Source organism: Phoenix dactylifera, chromosome 10 (assembly GCF_009389715.1).
Source record: "Phoenix dactylifera cultivar Barhee BC4 chromosome 10, palm_55x_up_171113_PBpolish2nd_filt_p, whole genome shotgun sequence".
Classification (NCBI taxonomy): Eukaryota; Viridiplantae; Streptophyta; class Magnoliopsida; order Arecales; family Arecaceae; genus Phoenix; species Phoenix dactylifera.
In genome coordinates this window covers 669,342-688,466 of record NC_052401.1, presented here as the reverse complement: position 1 = coordinate 688,466, position 19,125 = coordinate 669,342, and the positions used below count along the sequence as shown (strand labels likewise).

General features: G+C 43.5%; 2 protein-coding genes and 1 pseudogene across 2 annotated transcripts; 2 read left to right on the top strand and 1 right to left on the bottom strand.

Moving 5' to 3' along the window:
* Positions 1-3,523: 3,523 nt before the first annotated feature.
* LOC120112108 (dirigent protein 22-like) lies at positions 3,524-4,475 on the top strand. Its single transcript, XM_039130691.1, has one exon. The coding sequence runs from the start codon at positions 3,673-3,675 to the stop codon at positions 4,249-4,251; it is 579 nt and encodes a 192-aa protein (XP_038986619.1). The 5' UTR covers positions 3,524-3,672; the 3' UTR covers positions 4,252-4,475.
* Positions 4,476-10,300: 5,825 nt separating this feature from the next.
* LOC120112248 lies at positions 10,301-11,637 on the bottom strand (annotated as a pseudogene).
* A 4,561-nt stretch (positions 11,638-16,198) lies between these two features.
* LOC120112107 (dirigent protein 22-like) lies at positions 16,199-17,146 on the top strand. Its single transcript, XM_039130690.1, has one exon. It carries the CDS (start codon positions 16,347-16,349, stop codon positions 16,920-16,922), a length of 576 nt encoding a protein of 191 aa, XP_038986618.1. The 5' UTR covers positions 16,199-16,346; the 3' UTR covers positions 16,923-17,146.
* The last annotated feature ends 1,979 nt before the right edge of the window (positions 17,147-19,125 follow it).

Here is a 19,125-nt window from a genome sequence, read left to right as displayed (position 1 = left end):
GATTTGGCTCAGTTATCCTAGGTCTTGGGAGATGGTGAGGGAGGCTTGGAGATCCCCGGTTAGGGGTGATGCCATGTATCGGGTGTCTCGCAAGCTAGAGTTGACCAGGAGGAGGTTGAAGAGGTGGAATCGGGAAGAAGTGGGGAACATCTTCAGGAGGACTGAGGAGGAGGAGGAGGCCATTTCCACTTTACAGGCTCGGGAGGCACAGGGGGGGGGCTATCTGAGGTGGAGATGGGGGATCTGAGATCTCATTTGGCTTTACATGATTCTCTTCTTAGACAGCAGGAGACACTATGGAGACAGAAGTCCAGAGTACAGTGGATTTTAGAGGGGGATCGTAACACAAAATTCTTTCATCAGGCTACATTGATCAGGAGAAACTAGAACAGGATTAGATCAATCAGGAGTGAGGATGGCCAGATGTCAGATGACCCGGCTATGATCCGGAGGATTGTGGAGTGCTATTTTAGAGCGAGGTGGACAGAGCAGGCTGGCGAGGGGGGCCGGGGGGAGATGGTGATGCCGGCGACGAGGGTGTCGGAGGAGGAGACTGCAGCTTTGATCAGGCCGGTTTCGGTGGAGGAGATTCGGGAGGCGATCTGGTCCCTTGAGGGGGACAAGGCGCCAGGGCCGGATGGATTTCCACCATTATTCTTTCGGAGGTACTGGTTGATAGTGGGACAGGATGTGACGGCGGCCATACAGCAGTTTTTTACCACAGCGGTGATGTCAGCGGACTGGCAGCGTACTTTCATTACCCTTATACCGAAGCGGCGGGATGCTTCAGAGCCGGGGCACTTTCGACCGATTAGCCTGTGCACCACTGTGTACAAGGCTACGGCGAAGATCCTCGCCACTAGGATGCGGGGCATTCTACCGAGGCTGATTAGTCCGGAGCAGGGAGCTTTTATAGGAGGTCGGAGCATATCCGACAATATCATGATTGCTCAGGAGTTCATGTTCGACTTGGAGAGGGCCCCGATGAGGAGTTGCTTGATGGGAGTCAAGCTTGATATGGAGCGGGCCTATGACAGGATGCGATGGGAGTTTGTTCATCAGTCACTGCAGGGGTTTGGCTTTCCTGAGGAGTGGATTCGGTGGATCATGGGTTGCGTCAGGTCTCCATCCTTTGCCATACTGGTGAACGGTATGCCTTCTCGCTACTTTGTGTCTGTGGGAGGGCTACGACAGGGTTGTCCCTTATCTCCCTTATTGTTTATTATCTGCGCGGATGCACTATCCAGAGTGTTGTGTCAGTCTGTGATTACTCAGGAGTTGGGGGCTTATAGGCCTGTGGTGGAGGGTCCATCGATCTCTCACTTGCTCTTTGCGGATGATTGTTTGCTGTTAGCTCGTGCGACACGTCGAGATGCTATGGCGTTGGGTAGGATTCTACTGGATTACTGTGCCATGTCTGGTCAACGGGTTATTTCTCGAAATCTGCAGTTTGCTTTAGCCCGTCTACTAGGCAGGCGGTGAGACATTCCATCTGTGAGATTTTGGGGGTGGGGGAGCATGGTGGTGTGATGAGATACTTGGGGATCCCGCTATCAGGCCGGCGTCTGCGTGGGAGTGATTGCTCCTTCCTGGAGGCTACTGTCAGACAGAGGATGGAGGGCTGGCAGATGCACTCATTATCCATGATGGGGAGGGTCACTTTGGCTCGGTCGGTACTCTCTTCGATTCCCATTTATTTGCTTTCCCATGCTTTTATTCCAGTGTCAGTTTTGAGGTCCATTGAGCAGCTGGTTAGGAATTTCATCTGGGGGAGGCAAGGTGGCAGGGGCGGTATTCATCTGTTGGCTTGGGAGGTGGTGTGCCAGCCTACTAGATATGGAGGTTTGGGGGTGCAGTCACTGTTGGTACGGAGGGAGGCTTTAGTGGCTCGTCATGCTGCGAGGTATGTCTTGGAGCCTGATAGTATGTGGTCCTCTCTGATGAGGGCCAAGTATGGGGCTTTGGTTGCTGGTGTGAGAGCTGGGCGCCGCCACTCTCTGGTATGGCGGGAGATGTGCGCCAGAGCTGGGAGGGTTCTACCGGAGATCAGATGGGCTATAGGTGATGGTCGCTCCGTTGATGTCTTGGAGGATTGTTGGGTGACTGCAGTGCCGATCAGTCGTATGCCGACCTTGGTGGACTCGGTGCGTCTTGCGGGCCGGAGGGTCAGTGACCTGTTGGATCCAGACGAGGGCGGTTGGAGGGAGGGGCTGGTACGTGAGGTGTTTGGGGCGCAGCTGGCTGCGACGATTTTGGGTCTTCCGGTGCCTTCTCAGGGGGAGTCAGACAGGTTGGTATGGGTGCCGTCGGGCCGATCACAGGTGCGAGCGAGGGATCTATACGCCCTCTTCAGTAGAGAGTCACCTAGACGGATGGAGGGAGGCTGGATTTGGAGGATGCGGATTCATCCACGGGTGGCGCTATTCATCTGGAAGGTGGCCTGGGGCTGCCTTCCCACCAGGAGTGTGCTAGTCAGGCGGGGCATGAGGGTTCCTCAGGAGTGTGTGGTGTGTCCGGACATGGAGGAGACCATTCAGCATGTGCTTTTGCAGTGCCCCAGGGCTCGAGAGATATGGAGGTCTTCGCCAGCGCCTGTTCCTCACTCCGTAGGGACGACACAGGATTTCATACAGTTACTGCGGGCTTCGGTTCGGAGCCCTAGGTTGGTGGAGGAGGGCATTATTAGGGCATACCTGGCCTACCATATCTGGTTGGACCGGAATGCCTGTTTGTTCGAGGGCAGGAGGCTCTCGGCGAGGATGGTGGCAGAGAGAGCTGTGCTTCAGGCTGGGGAGGTTTTCTCTTGCTTTGGCGAGTCTTCACTTGGGATGACTAGGGACATCTGGGATACCCGCAGTGCTGTTTTAGCGCCCAGGTTTGCCATTGTGTCTTGGGTACCCCCACCCCCTGGTTATCTTAAAGTGAATTTTGATGGTAGTGTGGCGACGGACAGGAGGTCGGGAGGGGCTGGATTTGTTATCCGGGACCATTTTGGGAGTATGGTGGCAGCAGGAGGCTGGGGCACGACGGGGCTCACGGTCGTTGCGGCAGAGTTGTGGGCTGCTTGGGCGGGCATGTCCTATGCGCGGCGGGTGCTTGGGGCTAGCCGGCTGTACCTTGAGGGGGATTCCTCCATTGTCATAGATTGGATCCGGGGTGCTGATAGGTATGGAGACGGACATCCGCTCATTCGGGAGACCCGCAGACTGGCGAGGGAGATGACGAGTTTCAGGCCGTGCACATTTTCCGGGAGGCGAACAGGGCTGCTGACTGGGTCGCCTCCCATGTTGCACGACATTCTGGGGAGCTCCACTGGACGTCCACAGTGGAGTTACCGCCACATTTGTATTTTTTACTTTCTTCTGATTAGGCAGGATGTACTCACGTTAGAGCTATATGAATTGCCGTTTTGACCAAAAAAAAAAAAAAAAAAAGAACGGGAAGCAGACCCATTAAATAAAATTTTCCTCCACCAGTCCCCACCCCCACTTGACGGTCCCCATAAATAACCACCAAGGGCTCAGACACATACACTCATCACACCAAAACCCAAACTCCCATCCCATTCTCACCACTCTCTCTCTCTCTCTCTCTCTCTCTCTCTCTCTCTCTCTCTCTCTCTCTCTGTGTGTGTGTGTGTGTGTGTGTGTGTGTGTGTGTGTGAAGGTTCTCATGGGCAAACTCTTTTCGATCTCCATTCTTCTTCTCTTATTCATCAGCACCATCACTCCCTCCTCAGCCAAGGATGGAGAACGCTACAGTTTCCTCCAGAGTCAAAAGCCGGCGACGCCGCCGGTGCGCCAGAAGCTGAGCCACCTGCGGCTATTCTTGCACGACGTCGTGAGCGGGCCGGATCCGAGCGCCGTTAGGGTGGCCCAGGCGGCCTCGGCCAACCAGTCGGCGACAAGATTCGGCACGTTGGTCATGATCGACGACGCGCTGACCGTTGGCCCTGAGCTCACTTCAAAGCTAGTGGGCCGGGCCCAGGGTTTCTACGCGCTGGCATCCAAGGAGGAGATAGGCCTGCTGATGTCCATGAACTTTGCCTTCACCGAAGGCAAGTACAATGGAAGCACGGTGATCATATTGGGCCGGAATACGGTGTCCTCGGAGGTGATCGAGATGCCGGTGATCGGGGGAAGTGGGCTTTTCCGGTTGGCCCAGGGTTATGCCCAGGCCCGGACGCACACCTTCAATCTTAAGACTGGTGATGCTGTGGTGGAGTACAATGTTTTCGTCATGCACTACTGATTTAGAGGTTGGTTTTCTGATTTAGTTTGTGTCCTCTCAATGGCGTTGGTTGCAAGGTGATCTTCATGATGTGGTTTTGGTTTTGGCTCTTTTCTTTTTCATTCAATGGATGTCATTGTCGGTGTCCCCTGGCTCTACTCAATGCTACAGGCCATGGAGAGTGGAATCATTGCTCAGAAAAATAAAAAGTTGGAACGAGAGCAAAGTAATCGTAAAATTCTTTACATGTGGACAGCTTTTTCAAACCTACTACTTTTTTTTGGGTCAAATCCTGCTACTTTTTTCCCCAAACCTACTTTAGGTAGCAACCGCTATATCATTATTAGGCTGTTATAGCTTGCACAGGAGGGTTCGCATAAAAGTAGTAGTACTTGCGGTAGGCTCCTGTTCTGCTTCTTTTTTTTTTTTTTCGTGAGGGTGAAATCTAGTTTGCCAATGTTTCGATTCAAGGGGGTGCGTGCCTGAAAGGCTAGAACATATGTTCGGTCCTCTCTATTTTGGGAAATATAATTTTAGATCATTGGTTGTCCTTTGGGTAGATGATTAGTACTATTTTTTCTACGAACTAGATAGATTTTGGATACTTATATATTATTAAGAAATTCAAATAACATATCCTAGCTAAATTTATTAGATGAAACCTTATGTTGCTGCAAACGGGCTATCAGAACCTACAAATAATGTTGCTTTCGGTAGCAACATATGTGATTGGAGAGAGGCCAATGCATCTCTTGTGGGACGGGCTCATTAAGGGTAGGTGAGAGCAAGAGGGACCAGTGATACCTCCACATTTCGGTCATGGCAGTCTCCAAGAGCACCCACAACAAAGCTACAAAAGCTGATTACCTCTTACAACTCCATAATCCCAGACTAGGTGGTCCGAGTGGTCTCCTGGAACGTCGTGGCCTTTCCAAATTGGTTCATATGTTTGCAGTTAAAACGAATTTCTTAAAAATCTATTCATGTGTCGGTGCGAAAATCCGTACCTTAACAAAATCTCCAAGTATTAACCACATTTTAAGAGAGAGAATCTAGACAAAAAATGTTTTATATAGACTTGAATAAGACTACCAATAATGAAGCAAAAGGAAACAAATTTTATTCATAACAGCAGCAAACAACAACGACGACGACAAGAATAACAAGAAAACAAGATAGCAACTACTTCCTTTTTTTTTTATTTTTATGATACAACGGCAAACCATACCATACGCATATGAGTGCACTTGTAAGAGTCAAAAACCAAAAGTCGACGAAGGGGTGAGGGAGCAGCGTCCGTGCCCTCCCAACAAAATTCTTCTGAGTGGTGCGCCGCATAGGAGGCAACACTGTTTGCCTTCCGATAGATATGGGTAGCTCGGAATGCCATCAGCCCACTCACAATCTTACATATATCTAACAAAGCAGATGCCTATCCGAATGTCTGTGCCTATCAACACTCTTCTGAATCCAATCAATCACCATGGCCGCATCGCCCTCAAGCTGAATACAAGTCGCCCCTAGGACCCATTTGGCAAAAACAATGTCCTCCCATACAGCTCTCAGCTCTGCACCATTGACTGATTCATCGAAGACATGCCGGCCGTAATGAGCTTAGACTCATGATCCCTGATCACAAAGCCCACTCCACCTCTATCTCTATTGTCAACGATACTGCCATCAAAGTCAACCTTGAGAAAGCAAGGAGATAGGGGTGAAGTAAAGCCCTGCCCGCCACTATCCTCGAGTGCATACTTCTACCCTCAAAAATTTGGGTATTTTAGTCTAGCCTTATATGATAGGCCACATAGGCACATCTAATATTCCACTCCAGAGTGCTTGGTCGCCACCGAGCTCCCTTCAGCTGGCTTAAGAAGTCCTCTACTTAAGTCACTACCTGCGGTGAGTTCATGATCCTACCCCACACCTAAGCTGCATGGGGGCATCTAAATAGAACATAATTGATAATTAGCAAGGACCTACAAAAGATAATTAAATATTATTATTTTTTTGAAATTAACTGATGTGATATAGCATCTGTCGAATGGGACTCGTCCCATAAAGTGGTCCAATTAACATTACACCAATTGGGATAATTAGACTTGTATTATTTGCTGTACTCTAGTTGGAGGTGCCGACCCATGGCCGGATTAGTTTTCAAAACATTTTCCTTGCATCCATGCTTTTTATTTAAGAGTTACCATAGCTGTTGTTGTTGTGTCGTCGTCACAGCATTCAATGTGATAGATTTCATGGAAGATTCAGTCTTTTGCTTCAGTATTCGCAGTCCTCTCGCGGAGGTTTGGGCTTACACAGTCTGTAAGAATCAAGCCAACTGGGCCTGACTTAGCCCAAAGTCGGCAGGCCCAACCGCCGCGGCCGTTAGACGGTTGTAACTGACGAACGGCCGATCGTTACCCTCCCTCTCTGGGGCTTAAAAAACCCTCGATTCCACTCCACCTCCATCCATCTTCTTATTCCTCCTCCATCTTCGTCCCTTCTCCTGCTTGAGCTGACTGTGCCCTCGCTTGTGCCGCCGGGGTCGAGGTGCAACGCCTCATCGGAGCAAGGTAAGGCCTTCCATACCCTTCGCATTTCCTTCTCTTGTCTCCCCCTCCTTCCGATCGATCGACAATGGCTGGAATCCGGCAAAGGGCCGCCGGAATAAGGAAAAAGAAGAAGAAGAAGAAGAAAAAGAAGAAGAAGAAGAGAAGGGGGGAGAGCATATCTGGTGGTTCCACCCTACCGCCCGCCGGCCCTCGGCCGCGCCACCGTCGGGCTAGAGGCCTCCTTCCCCTTCTCTGTCTTAGGTGGGGTGGGCTCTCGCCCTTCCCCCTCCAGTTTCACGGGGAAGAAAAGAGGGGAGGGCGATGAAGGAGAAGAAAAGAAGAAAAGGAAAGAAGAAAAGAAGAAAAGAGGAAGAAGAAAAGAGAAAAAGGAGAAAAAAAAAAAAGGGGGGGGGGGGGGGGGGGGGGGGGGGAGGGAGAGAGAGAAATGTCCATCCTTGGTGCAAGCATTCTCTCTTTACTAGATTTGTATATCCAAATCCGGCTTACCCAATCAGAACTTGAAGCCGGCTCAAATTCATTTCGAATTGTTTTTTTTAAAAAGGTAAATAGCAAGTAATTTATTTTAAACAGTTTTGTGCAGCGGAGCTATCCAACTGAATCTAAAAATTTTTGGACGAACAGAGGTAAATAATTTTGGCATAAATCTTATTAATTTTAAATTATTGATTAATTTTTAGTAAGAAAAATTATGAATTATATTTGATATGATTGATCTTGCATTTTTTTAAAAGTTTAAACCCAAGCATACGGTTGAAAATAATCCATATTTTTGGTCAAATAGCATCTTTACTGAATACTTTGTTGTAAATGATCTACATATGATTTATGAAAAATTGCATAAAAATGATATATGTGGCATAATTAGAATACTTAATAGTAAATGACTTATGGTTATGTAAAATTTCATATATGGCATAATTATTTAAAGTTTTGCGATGCCATTTAACATTTTCAACCTACTTATTAAAGTATTATTTGTGAAATATTTTATAAGCTCTCAGATAACTATGACTGCCTCTAGAAATGGAGGCCAATCGACACCTTAGAGCTAGCATCTAAAGAAAACGGCCCTCAGCCAATGGGTTAAAGTTAGTAACGAATGTAAACTATAAAATCTTGTCGATTACGAAAACAGCCATATTATGGGTTATAGTGACCATAGCGTGAATATCTGCGAGCAAGATTTTGAAGCTAAATGTTAGAAGAATAATTTATGCATTTATTTGCAAAATGAACTTGAAGCATGTTTGTGGAAAATAAATGATTTATGCATGCATGAGTTCCTTTTTGACTTGTTTTAATATATGTGTTATGAATGCTTATTTTGGATTGTCTCTTATTTTCTTTAAATGATATATTGACATGGAAAAACCCATACTTGATCTGGTAAGATGGTGCATAGTTACTTACTGAACTCCAAAGCTCATTTGTCTCTTTATATTTTTTTAAGATAAATAAAGTTGCTAGGAGCGGAAAAGAATAAATGAATGAAGGTTGAAAAAATAAAGCTTAAAGCATAGTTACAAGCTGTCATAGAAGTAGCGATGACTATAAATTTTGGGTTGTAGTTTTCAATATTCAAATATTTGATTTAGATACAAGTTGGACAAATTTTATCATGTTATATGAAAGAATATTGTTATTATGGGCTTTGTGTTATTGTGGGCAACACCCTACAGTCGGTGAGCAGCCAATGGCTGGAAGTCAAGGAGAGTCTGATTCCCTTATTTTTGGATCTTTTTTTTGGATTTCCTCACCAATCAGCCGCCGCCGCTGGCCATAGCCACCGCCATTGCCACTACCGCCGAACTGTTGCAGTCACCATCATCAGCCACCCCTCTTTTCTTTGTTGTTGCAATGGGAGAAGAAAGAAGAAAAGAACAAGGGAAGAAAAAGAAGAGAAGAGGATGAGAGAGAGAAAGAGAGCTATCCTCTCTCATTTTCTCTCTCTCTCCACTTTCTTTTTCCACTTTCTCTCTCTACCTTCCCTCTCCTCTCTCCACTTTCTCTCTACCTTCTCTTTCCTCTCTCCACTTTCTCTCTCCACCTTCTCTCTCCTCTCTACTTTCTCTCTCTAGAATGTCCAAGGAACCCAGTATCGGGTCGTGTTGACTTGATCTACGAACCCGAGTTAACCTTGTAAAGGGCACAGTTCTGCTCTGGTGCCCGGGCTACCTACTGGACTGATCATCCTAGCCTTGTTGAATGTCCTTAAAACCTTCATTGATGAACCATGTTGGCTAATCTAAGCCTTGATCGAGTTTATGCCCTATGATTTGTTGATCGAGTTGCTCGGTCCTAAACCATCCGGAACCATCGAACACTGTCACTCGACCAACTCTCTCTCTCTCTCTCTCCTTTCTTATTTATTTCAAATGGAAATTAATCTCGCTTTTAATATTGTTAATAGGGTTGACTGAATCACCTAGTGAAGTTTGACGGCTTAAGGCGAAACAGGTAAGTAAATTTTATACTTCTTACTAGTTTTTGAACTGTAAGATCTAGTAGATCTTGTACTTTTTATAATCATGTCTTTCATGCATAAAATCTGCTTGTGAAAATATCACACTTTTCTTAAAATTTTGGATTAGCATTTGTATCATGAAAATCAGGCTTTATTATGAAATAAAGTTTCATTAATATTCTAATGAAAATAGCTCTGTTATGAATCTGATCATATCATTTAGTATTTTTCATTTTTTATGTGTATGTTTTAAGAAAAAAATAAGTGTTTTATCATATAATCTGATCATGAATTTCAATCGACGCCTTGGAGCTAGCATCCAACGAAAACGGCCTTCTGCTAATGGATTAAAGTTGGTGACAAATATGAACTATAAAATCTTGTCGATTACGAAGACAACCCTGTTACAGGTTATAGTGACCATAACACAAATATATGTGAGCAATATTTTGAATTTCGTGATAGGATTACATAACATGAAAAACGATTTATGAAATTATTGATGAAAGATGGATGATTTGTTCATGCATGATTTGCTATATAACCTGTTTTTAATATACTATGTATGAAATGATTATTTTGGAATACCTGTTATTTTTCTTCAATGATGCATTAGCATGAAAAACTTATGCTTGATCTAGTAAGATAGTGAAAGGTTTACTCATTGAGCTGTGTCGCTCGTATACCTTTATTTTTATTTTTCTCTCGCTAGATGAATAGGATCAGTAGGGACAGAAGATGGTCTAGACGTGGAGTTGGTGCTAGCACGCTTGACAATTTTGTAGAAAAATTTTAGTATTTTAAATTGACTACAAATTTATAGTTAATGATTTTCTGAATATTAAGGATTATAGGCTTAGTATTTATGTTTGGATTTAGAAGCTTTGAATTAATATTGGTTTTTATTTAATAAATAATGAAATTGGATTCATATTTATTCTATTATATTTGAGATGAATTTGAAAACTAAATGAAACGTTTGGCTTCGTGTTATCGTGGGCCGTACTCTTCGATAGTATGGCCATATCACGCGCGGAATCTAGCCGGGGCGTGACAAATCTTTCTATGAATTCCTCACCATCTGGATCATTTGGCCACGGGGTGTAATTCAGTAGCATCCGGACTCGGTGGAGACGCCCTTGTGAACCAGGTAGGTCTCACACGGCCACCAATACTTCGTCTTTTGTTTCACTGCTCAGCGACAACTGACAAGCCGTCCATGCAAACAAAAAGGCGGTACCGACCGAGGGATAAAACAAACTGTTATGTTATGAATCCAATCCAACTGAAGGTAACTCCCACAAAGACACAGTGAAAAGGAGCCTCAGCATCTACCGAGGAAGAAAAGTATCAAATAAAGACACCGGTCTGCTTAAAGATCAACACTCAAAAATGAAAAGAAGAAGACCTACAGCTAATTATTTCTTCAAGCGGCACTTCAACTATTAGGTTCAGTTCAGTAGTGCAGCACGTAAGCATTGTACTCAACAATGGCATCCCCCGTGTTGGGATCCAACCAGTGGGTTTGGGCCTGAGCATAGCCCCGGGCGAATCGGAACAGCCCGCTCCCTCCGACCACCGGCATCTCCCGTACCCGGTGAAGCACCGGTTCCGTCCGAGCACGGTGAGCACGCTGCCGTTGTACTTCCCCTCTGTGAACACCAAGTTCATGACCATGAGCAGGCCCAGCTCCTGCTGGGCCGCAAATGCATACATCCCCTAAGCCCGGCCCACGGGTTTCGAAGTCGGCTCCGGCCCCTCCGTCAGCAAATCATCCATCATGACGATCTTGCCGAAGCTCGATGGCAAAGGCATGACTGGATCGGTGACCGGCACCGCCGTCGCCTTGCGGCCGCTCACTACGTCATGGAAGAAGAAGTGGAGGTGGCTTACCTTCTGCCTTAGCTTCATGTGGGCTGGTTTGGAGAAATGGGCCTGGGTTTTTGCATTAGTTAGGCCGCAAGTGGGGAGGAAGAGGGATGGGAGGAGCATGCCAAAAAGAAGAGATGAAATGGTTGTGGTGATGGTAGCCATTTTTCTGCCAATGCGTGGAGGGCATGGAATTAAGCTAAGATGGAATCATGGAAGCTATATTTATAGAGGAAAACGATGGTGGCAAAGACAAATGAAGTGCAATAATGAGTGTAGTAAAATTCGTGACACAAACTAATTGGCTCAGCGGGAGCTTTGGTTCCATGGAGGTAATAGGGAACAGCCAACTCAGCACCCAAAAGTATGGGAATAAGCCATGGTCCCACCATGTGTAGGATTATGTGACAGGATTGGATTCACTGGAACTTGCTGTTTTCTGTTACATATAGCTCCTGGTCTCAAGCTCTCAATCAGTGCGGCAGTTAGCACTTGGAAACACCGTTGCCTTTATTTATTCCATTCAGAGGTCTCCAAGTCTGTTAAACGGGGACAGTGGGATAAAATTAATTCACCGGGGAAAAAGAAACCAACGTCGTGGACCCGTCAACGCTACTATTAAGTGAAAATTATGCACAATCACATCTATCATAATATAACATGCATGCACGATATTAAATATCATAGTATGGTCGTCCTCAACCGCCATGACCTCCTCCTTGATTACCAGACTTACAGTGCCTTCTGATATATTACAGTTGCCAGAATCAAGTACAATCTCGTCTATTATAGTATGTACGGTATTAGATATCATAGTTATTGCATATTGCATGCATAATCTTGATATATCAACTTAGATCAATCTCTAAAAATTATGGAGTCTCATTGTTATATTCAAATTTAGTATTTATATCAAATCATAAAATTTTGTTATTGTATTATACTATATTTGGCCTCTAGTATCTTTCTCATAACCATAAAATTTTATTATATATTTTACTATATCTATGAGTTCAATTTGAATATAAAGCACACTAGTGCTATGAACAATATATGTAATTTAAATCATATTTTTAATACAAATTTCTCAACTACGGTGTTTAAAGAATCCATATTTGACTTTGCTTAGCTACCACGCTTTAAAGGACTCTCATGCGGGGACTTCTGCTTAGATGAGGAAGAGAGTGTTCGGGAGAGAACTTTGAAAAGCAGCACGATGAAAAAGAAATCAGAGAGAGTCTAAAGGAAGCATAAAACAATTGAAGGTTGAGAATGTTTGGGAGAAACCTCCCCACCCTACCTTCCGGCATTTTTATTACTTTAGGATCGTACAAAATTAATGTTCTGTGGGTACAAAATCATTTTTTTTATTTTCTTGGGTGAAATCATTACATGGTGGAATAAGGCCATTTGGGAATTCAAAGGAGTCATCATACATGTAATAGTTCGTGTTATTTATTATGTCCGAAGGTTAAATATCTTAAGTGGCAAATTTTGGCACCCAAAGGTGCGGCTTGCTTTGAAGGCAAGTATAACCAAGCATTCGAGAGTTGATTCAAAGCAAGATTTTGTGCCTGGAATTTGGCATATTGGAGTATCAAACACAACTCTTAAGTGTTATAGAGGAGATCTCTTTTCTTTTATGATGAGGCACTCACATTATATGCACTTAAAATATATCTACCAGATTGAAATAACCAATACAAACCATCAACTAGTTATGTCTCACATCCCATGAAGGTGCCATGATGTTTGATGCCAACATTTAAACTAAACACCAAACTGTAACCATTGATTGCTAGAATTAGTCGGGCAAGAGAAAGATTGTAGTATCATGAGGTTACGTCTCACGGGTGATAATCAACCTTTTTTTTTCAATAAATCGGATGATTTAAGTTAATTGAGCATAAATACATCCATGGGAATGAAAAATAAAATATTACAAAATTAAATAGGAAGATCTGTTGAAAAAACCTATAATGTAGATCTCATATAATTTGCCACATAAAATGTCATCCGATCAGTTGCACTATTAGCTTCTCTATAAATATGTGAAATCTCAATTTATAGTAGTGAATGCATCATCGCCAACAATCCAATGGAAAAAGTCTTCTGTCAGTAGGAGGTGAATTAGAAAGATATCTAATAATTGTTATAGAGTCTTCGTCTAAATAAACCTGTGAAACCCTTAATGTATATATAACATAATTTAGATCTTTTCAAGCTGCATGTAACTCCACCATTGGAATTGTAGTATCAAAAATTCTAACACCGTCTGCAACTGGCGGTGCACTTAGCACTTCATATAATATAGTCTGCTCCACAAATGCACCCTTTTTTTTTCATCACGGTCCTATTAAAATTGATCTCGAGAAAATAGGAGGGTGATGGTGTTGCTGAATTGATGTATAATTGCTTGAGTTTAAAGATAATAGAAAACAAAAAAAGGGTAAAATAAAACTGGTACTATTCAACCAAGGAATAACAAGGATGGTAGCACTCCCAAAGCTGCGGCTTCTCCTCTCTCTCGCTCCCAGTAATGTGGAAGATGTACGCAGAGCCCCACGCAGTGCACGCGCGTTTAAGCCAAGTCAGGTTCTACTTTAATCTTTTCTAGGTGACCCATTTTCTACTCGTTTTGGGTCCCAATTATTGTGGACGAAGAGTAGCAGGGACCACTAACAAATGCAAAAGAATAATGTGGGAGATCCGTGGGCATGTGTTTAGTTCCATATCAATTATTTGCCCAAGAGATCTTGGGTATTTATACATGTATATAAAATCTAAAAAATACCTTCGAGCTAACTATTTTGGATGAAATCAAAGGTTGTTACAAATAGTATCAGAGTAAATCCAGCCTATAACTCATGTGGACTAGGGAACATTGCAGCAAAGGCTCATTGAGGCTGACCATCGGCCGATCGTAATGCTTGTAATTAGATTTGAATGGATTTAAACTTTTAACCTGACGCTATTTTGGGTGAGGTCTTAAGCTGTTACATAATGCCATGGTAACTCAGAAAAACCACCCAAAAAATTCACTCAACTGTCTCTCCCACCATTCACATTCTTCTTTGCTTCCATTATTTTGCCACAATTCACGGCGCAAATACAAAAACAGCACACCAGCTGAATGATTTTGCTAGTTACATTTTTTAGTTATGAAAGCATGTGTCAATGGCTCAGCTGTTTTCTCTTATGAGACGAACCACATGGAAATTCTATGATACAGAAGGAAAGATGAGAAAGTCCTCCTCCTTAATTTAACATATTGCTTGGCTAATCAAATATAAAAAAAAATACAGAATTCTATAACTTTTGGGTAATTAACTTCAGCAATTTGAATGATCTAGTAGATTTTTGCATTAGCCATACCTAGCAAGAGCCATAACTCAGGAGAGAGTCGTATCTTGGAGCACTTTGGATTTGTATGGTTGATAGGGCTGTAATCACTTCCTTTCCTTCTTAAAAAAAATTATAAAGACTATTTTGTAAGCAAAAAATTATTAAGTTTTATTTAGAGCATAATTTCATGATATTTTGAAAACTTAAAAAATATAGTATGCTGGACATATGTGTTGGATTTTTAAAGTTTCAAACTACTTTGTTCCGACAAGGAAATCGTTATTATGATTTTTGTTTTGATAAGATGAATGATAAACATTCCTATTGGATGCCATCAATTCTGAGACATCAAGCCTAGTATTCAATATTGACCTATTATTGGGTCCAAAAACTGAAATGAGGAACATGTCAGATGATGACCTCTAAAGGAACTCACAAATGATGGTAAATTCACTACTAACTCTTGTTACAATTTCATCAACAGCTGCAGGATTTTCTTCCCCTACTACAATGTGAATATACATTGTCAGGTCCGGAGTGAATATATTTTTTGAATTTTTGTCAGAAAATCTTCTTCATTGGCTTCGGTCTTATACAAAAACTCTTCAGTGTTTTTAGCTCTGGGGAAATCTGTGCACCGAGGTTACTTGACAGCTATAGATTGCTATTGAACCACTTGTTACCCTTGATGCAGACTGAAAGGAGCAGGCTACCCTCTGCCCTCCTATTCTTCTCATGCCTTAACTCTGTATATATCTACAAGCTTTGTCTTCTTTTATTACCATCTCAATAAATCTGGGGAAAGCAATTCACTTCCTCCATTACCCTTCAGAAAAAAGACAAACCTTTAAACCATTTTACTATGGAAGGACTCCGATTCTTGCTCCATACTTATATTCGTTGGGCAACCAAGTCATGTCGATCGACTTTCTCAGGAAAGCTAGCTTTGTCTAGAATTTAAGCTTTCGAAAGGTAGCTGAGTGGGCCATGTACGAAATGCTGATATGCCTAAAGGATCTAATTTAGGCTTGATTTAAGTATAAGAATTCATACCATCAGAAAATCTTCCAAGTTAATGGCAAAATGCTGTCTCCATTGTCTTCCTAAGAAGTCATGTATTATTGGTGCAAAATAGGCCTATACTTGATCCTCCAGAGCTCCAAAGACTATGGCTCTCAATCAGATTAATTGGTTTCATACAAGGAAAGATTAACTTAAAAGTTCAGACTTGATTTATGACCAGATTACCAATTTGAGACCCATCTTACCTAATACCAAGTCAAAAGTATACTTCTTGACATTTTTTTTAAAAAAAATTCAGTGTTTTTTTATTCTTATTTTAGCCGGTAGTTAATAGAAGTGAGCCTTCTATGCCAACCACTCCAAAAATGTCCTGTGGGTAAAAAAAAAAAAAAGCTGCCTAGAGTACTCTACTATTTTTTATTTTATTTTATTTTATTTTTGGATATGGCCGTATTTGAAGGGTACGAAATATTTATTTTAGAGAAAAAAACAATCGAAGTGTTACTTGCATTCCCAACTCCCAAGCCATGCCCTTCCTCAGGTAAAGATCATGGGGAAAGTTTCACCCCAACCAAACCAGGCGCTTTTAAATAGACAAAATAACGGGAAGCAGACCCATTAAATAAAATTTTCCTCCACCAGTCCCCACCCCCACCTGACGCCTGACGGTCCCCATAAATAACCACCAAGGGCTCAGACACATACACTCATCACACCAAAACCCAAACTCCCATCCCATTCTCACCATTCTCTCTCTCTCTCTCTCTCTCTCTCTCTCTCTCTCTCTCTCTGTGTGTGTGTGTGTGTGTGTGTGTGTGTGTGTGTGTGTGTGTGTGAAGGTTCTCATGGGCAAACTCTTTTCGATCGCCATTCTTCTTCTCTTATTCAGCACCATCACTCCCTCCTCAGCCAAGGATGGAGAACACTACAGTTTCCTCCAGAGTCAAAAGCCGGCGACGCCGCCGGTGCGCCAGAAGCTGAGCCACCTGCGGCTATTCTTGCACGACGTCGTGAGCGGGCCGGATCCGAGCACCGTCAGGGTGGCCCAGGCGGCCTCGGCCAACAAGTCGGCGACCTCGTTCGGCACGTTGGTCATGATCGACGACGCGCTGACCGTTGGCCCTGAGGCCACTTCAAAGCTAGTGGGCCGGGCCCAGGGTTTCTATTGTTTCGCGTCCAAGGAGGAGGCGGGCCTGCTGATGTCCATGAACTTTGCCTTCACCGACGGCAAGTACAATGGTAGCACGGTTACCATATTGGGCCGGTATACGGCATTGTCGAAGGTGAGGGAGATGCCGGTGATCGGGGGAAGTGGGCTTTTTCGGTTGGCCCAGGGTTATGCCCAGGCCCGGACGCACACCTTCAATCTTAAGACTGGTGATGCTGTGGTGGAGTACAATGTTTTCGTCATGCACTACTGATTTAGAGGTTGGTTTTCTGATTTAGTTTGTGTCCTCTCCATGGCGTTGGTTGCAAGGTGATCTTCATGATGTGGTTTTGGTTTTGGCTCTTTTCTTTTTCATTCAATGGATGTCATTGTCGGTGTCCCCTGGCTCTACTCAATGCTACAGGCCATGGAGAGTGGAATCATTGCTCAGAAAAATAAAAAGTTGGAACGAGAGCAAAGTAATCGTAAAATTCTTTACATGTGGACAGCTTTTTCAAACCTACTACTTTTTTTTGGGGGTCAAATCCTGCTACTTTTTTCCCCAAACCTACTTTAGGTGGCAACCGCTATATCATTATTAGGGCTGTTATAGCTTGCACGGGAGGGTTCGCATAAAAGTAGTAGTACTTGCGGTAGGCTCCTGTTCTGCTTCTTTTTTTTTTTTTTTTCGTGAGGGTGAAATCTAGTTTGCCAATGTTTCGATTCAAGGGGGTGCGTGCCTGAAAGGCTAGAACATATGTTCGGTCCTCTCTATTTTGGGAAATATAATTTTAGATCATTGGTTGTCCTTTGGGTAGATGATTAGTACCATTTTTTCTACGAACTAGATAGATTTTGGATACTTATATATTGTTAAGAAATTTAAATAACATATCCTAGCTAAATTTATTAGATGAAACCTTATGTTGCTGCAAACGGGCTATCAGAACCTACAAATAATGTTGCTTTCGGTAGCAACATATGTGATTGGAGAGAGGCCAATGCATCTCTTGTGGGACGGGCTCATTAAGGGTAGGTGTAGGTGAGAGCAAGAGGGACCAGTGATACCTCCAGATTTCGGTCATGGCAGTCTCCAAGAGCACCCACAACAAAGCTACAAAAGCTGATTACCTCTTACAACTCCATAATCCCAGAGTAGGTGGTCCGAGTGGTCTCCTGGAACGTCGTGGCCTTTCCAAATTGGTTCATATGTTTGCAGTTAAAACGAATCTCTTAAAAATCTATTCATGCGTCGGTGCGAAAATCCGTACCTTAACAAAACCTCCAAGTATTAACCACATTTTAAGAAAGAGAATCTAGACAAAAAATGTTTTATATAGACTTGAATAAGACTACCAATAATGAAGCAAAAGGAAACAAATTTTATTCCTAACGAAGGGGTGGGGGAGCAGCGTCCGTGCCCTCCCAACAAAATTCTTCTGAGTAGTGCGCCGCATAGGAGGCAACACTGTTTGCCTTCCGATAGACATTGGGTAGCTCGGAATGCCATCAGCCCACTCACAATCTTACATATATCCAACAAAGCATATGCCAATTCGAACGTCTGTCCCTATCAACACTCTTATAAATCCAATCAATCACTATGGCCGCGTCGCCCTCAAGCTGAATACAAGTCGCCCCTAAGACCCATTTGGCAAAGACAATGTCCTCCCATGCAGCTCTCAACTCTGCACCACTGACTGATTCATCGAAGACATGTCGGCCGCAATGAGCTTAGACTCATGATCCCTGATCACAAAGCCCACTCCACCTCTTTCTCTATTGTCAACGATACTGCCATCAAAATCAACCTTGAAAAAGCAAGGGGGTAGGGGTGAAGTACAGCCCTACCCGCCACTGTCTTCGAGTGCATACTTCTACCCTGAAAAATTTGGGTATTTCTGTCTAGCCTTATATGATAGGCCACATAGGCACATCTAATATCCAACTCCAGAGTGCTTGGTCGCCACCGAGCTCCCTTCAGCTGGCTTAAGAAGTCCTCTACTTAAGTCACTACCTGCGGTGAGTTCATGATCCTACCCCACACCTGAGCTGCATGGGGGCATCTAAATAGAACATAATTGATAATTAGCAAGGACCTACAAAAGATAATTAAATATTATTATTTTTTTGAAATTAACTGATGTGATATAGCATCTGTCGAACGGGACTCGTCCCATAAAGTGGTCCAATTAACATTACACCAATTGGGATAATTAGACTTGTATTATTTGCTGTACTCTAGTTGGAGGTGCCGACCCATGGCCGGATTAGTTTTCAAAACATTTTCCTTGCATCCATGCTTTTTATTTAAGAGTTACCATAGCTGTTGTTGTTGTGTCGTCGTCACAGCATTCAATGTGATAGATTTCATGGAAGATTCAGTCTTTTGCTTCAGTATTCGCAGTCCTCTCGCGGAGGTTTGGGCTTACACAGTCTGTAAGAATCAAGCCAACTGGGCCTGACTTAGCCCAAAG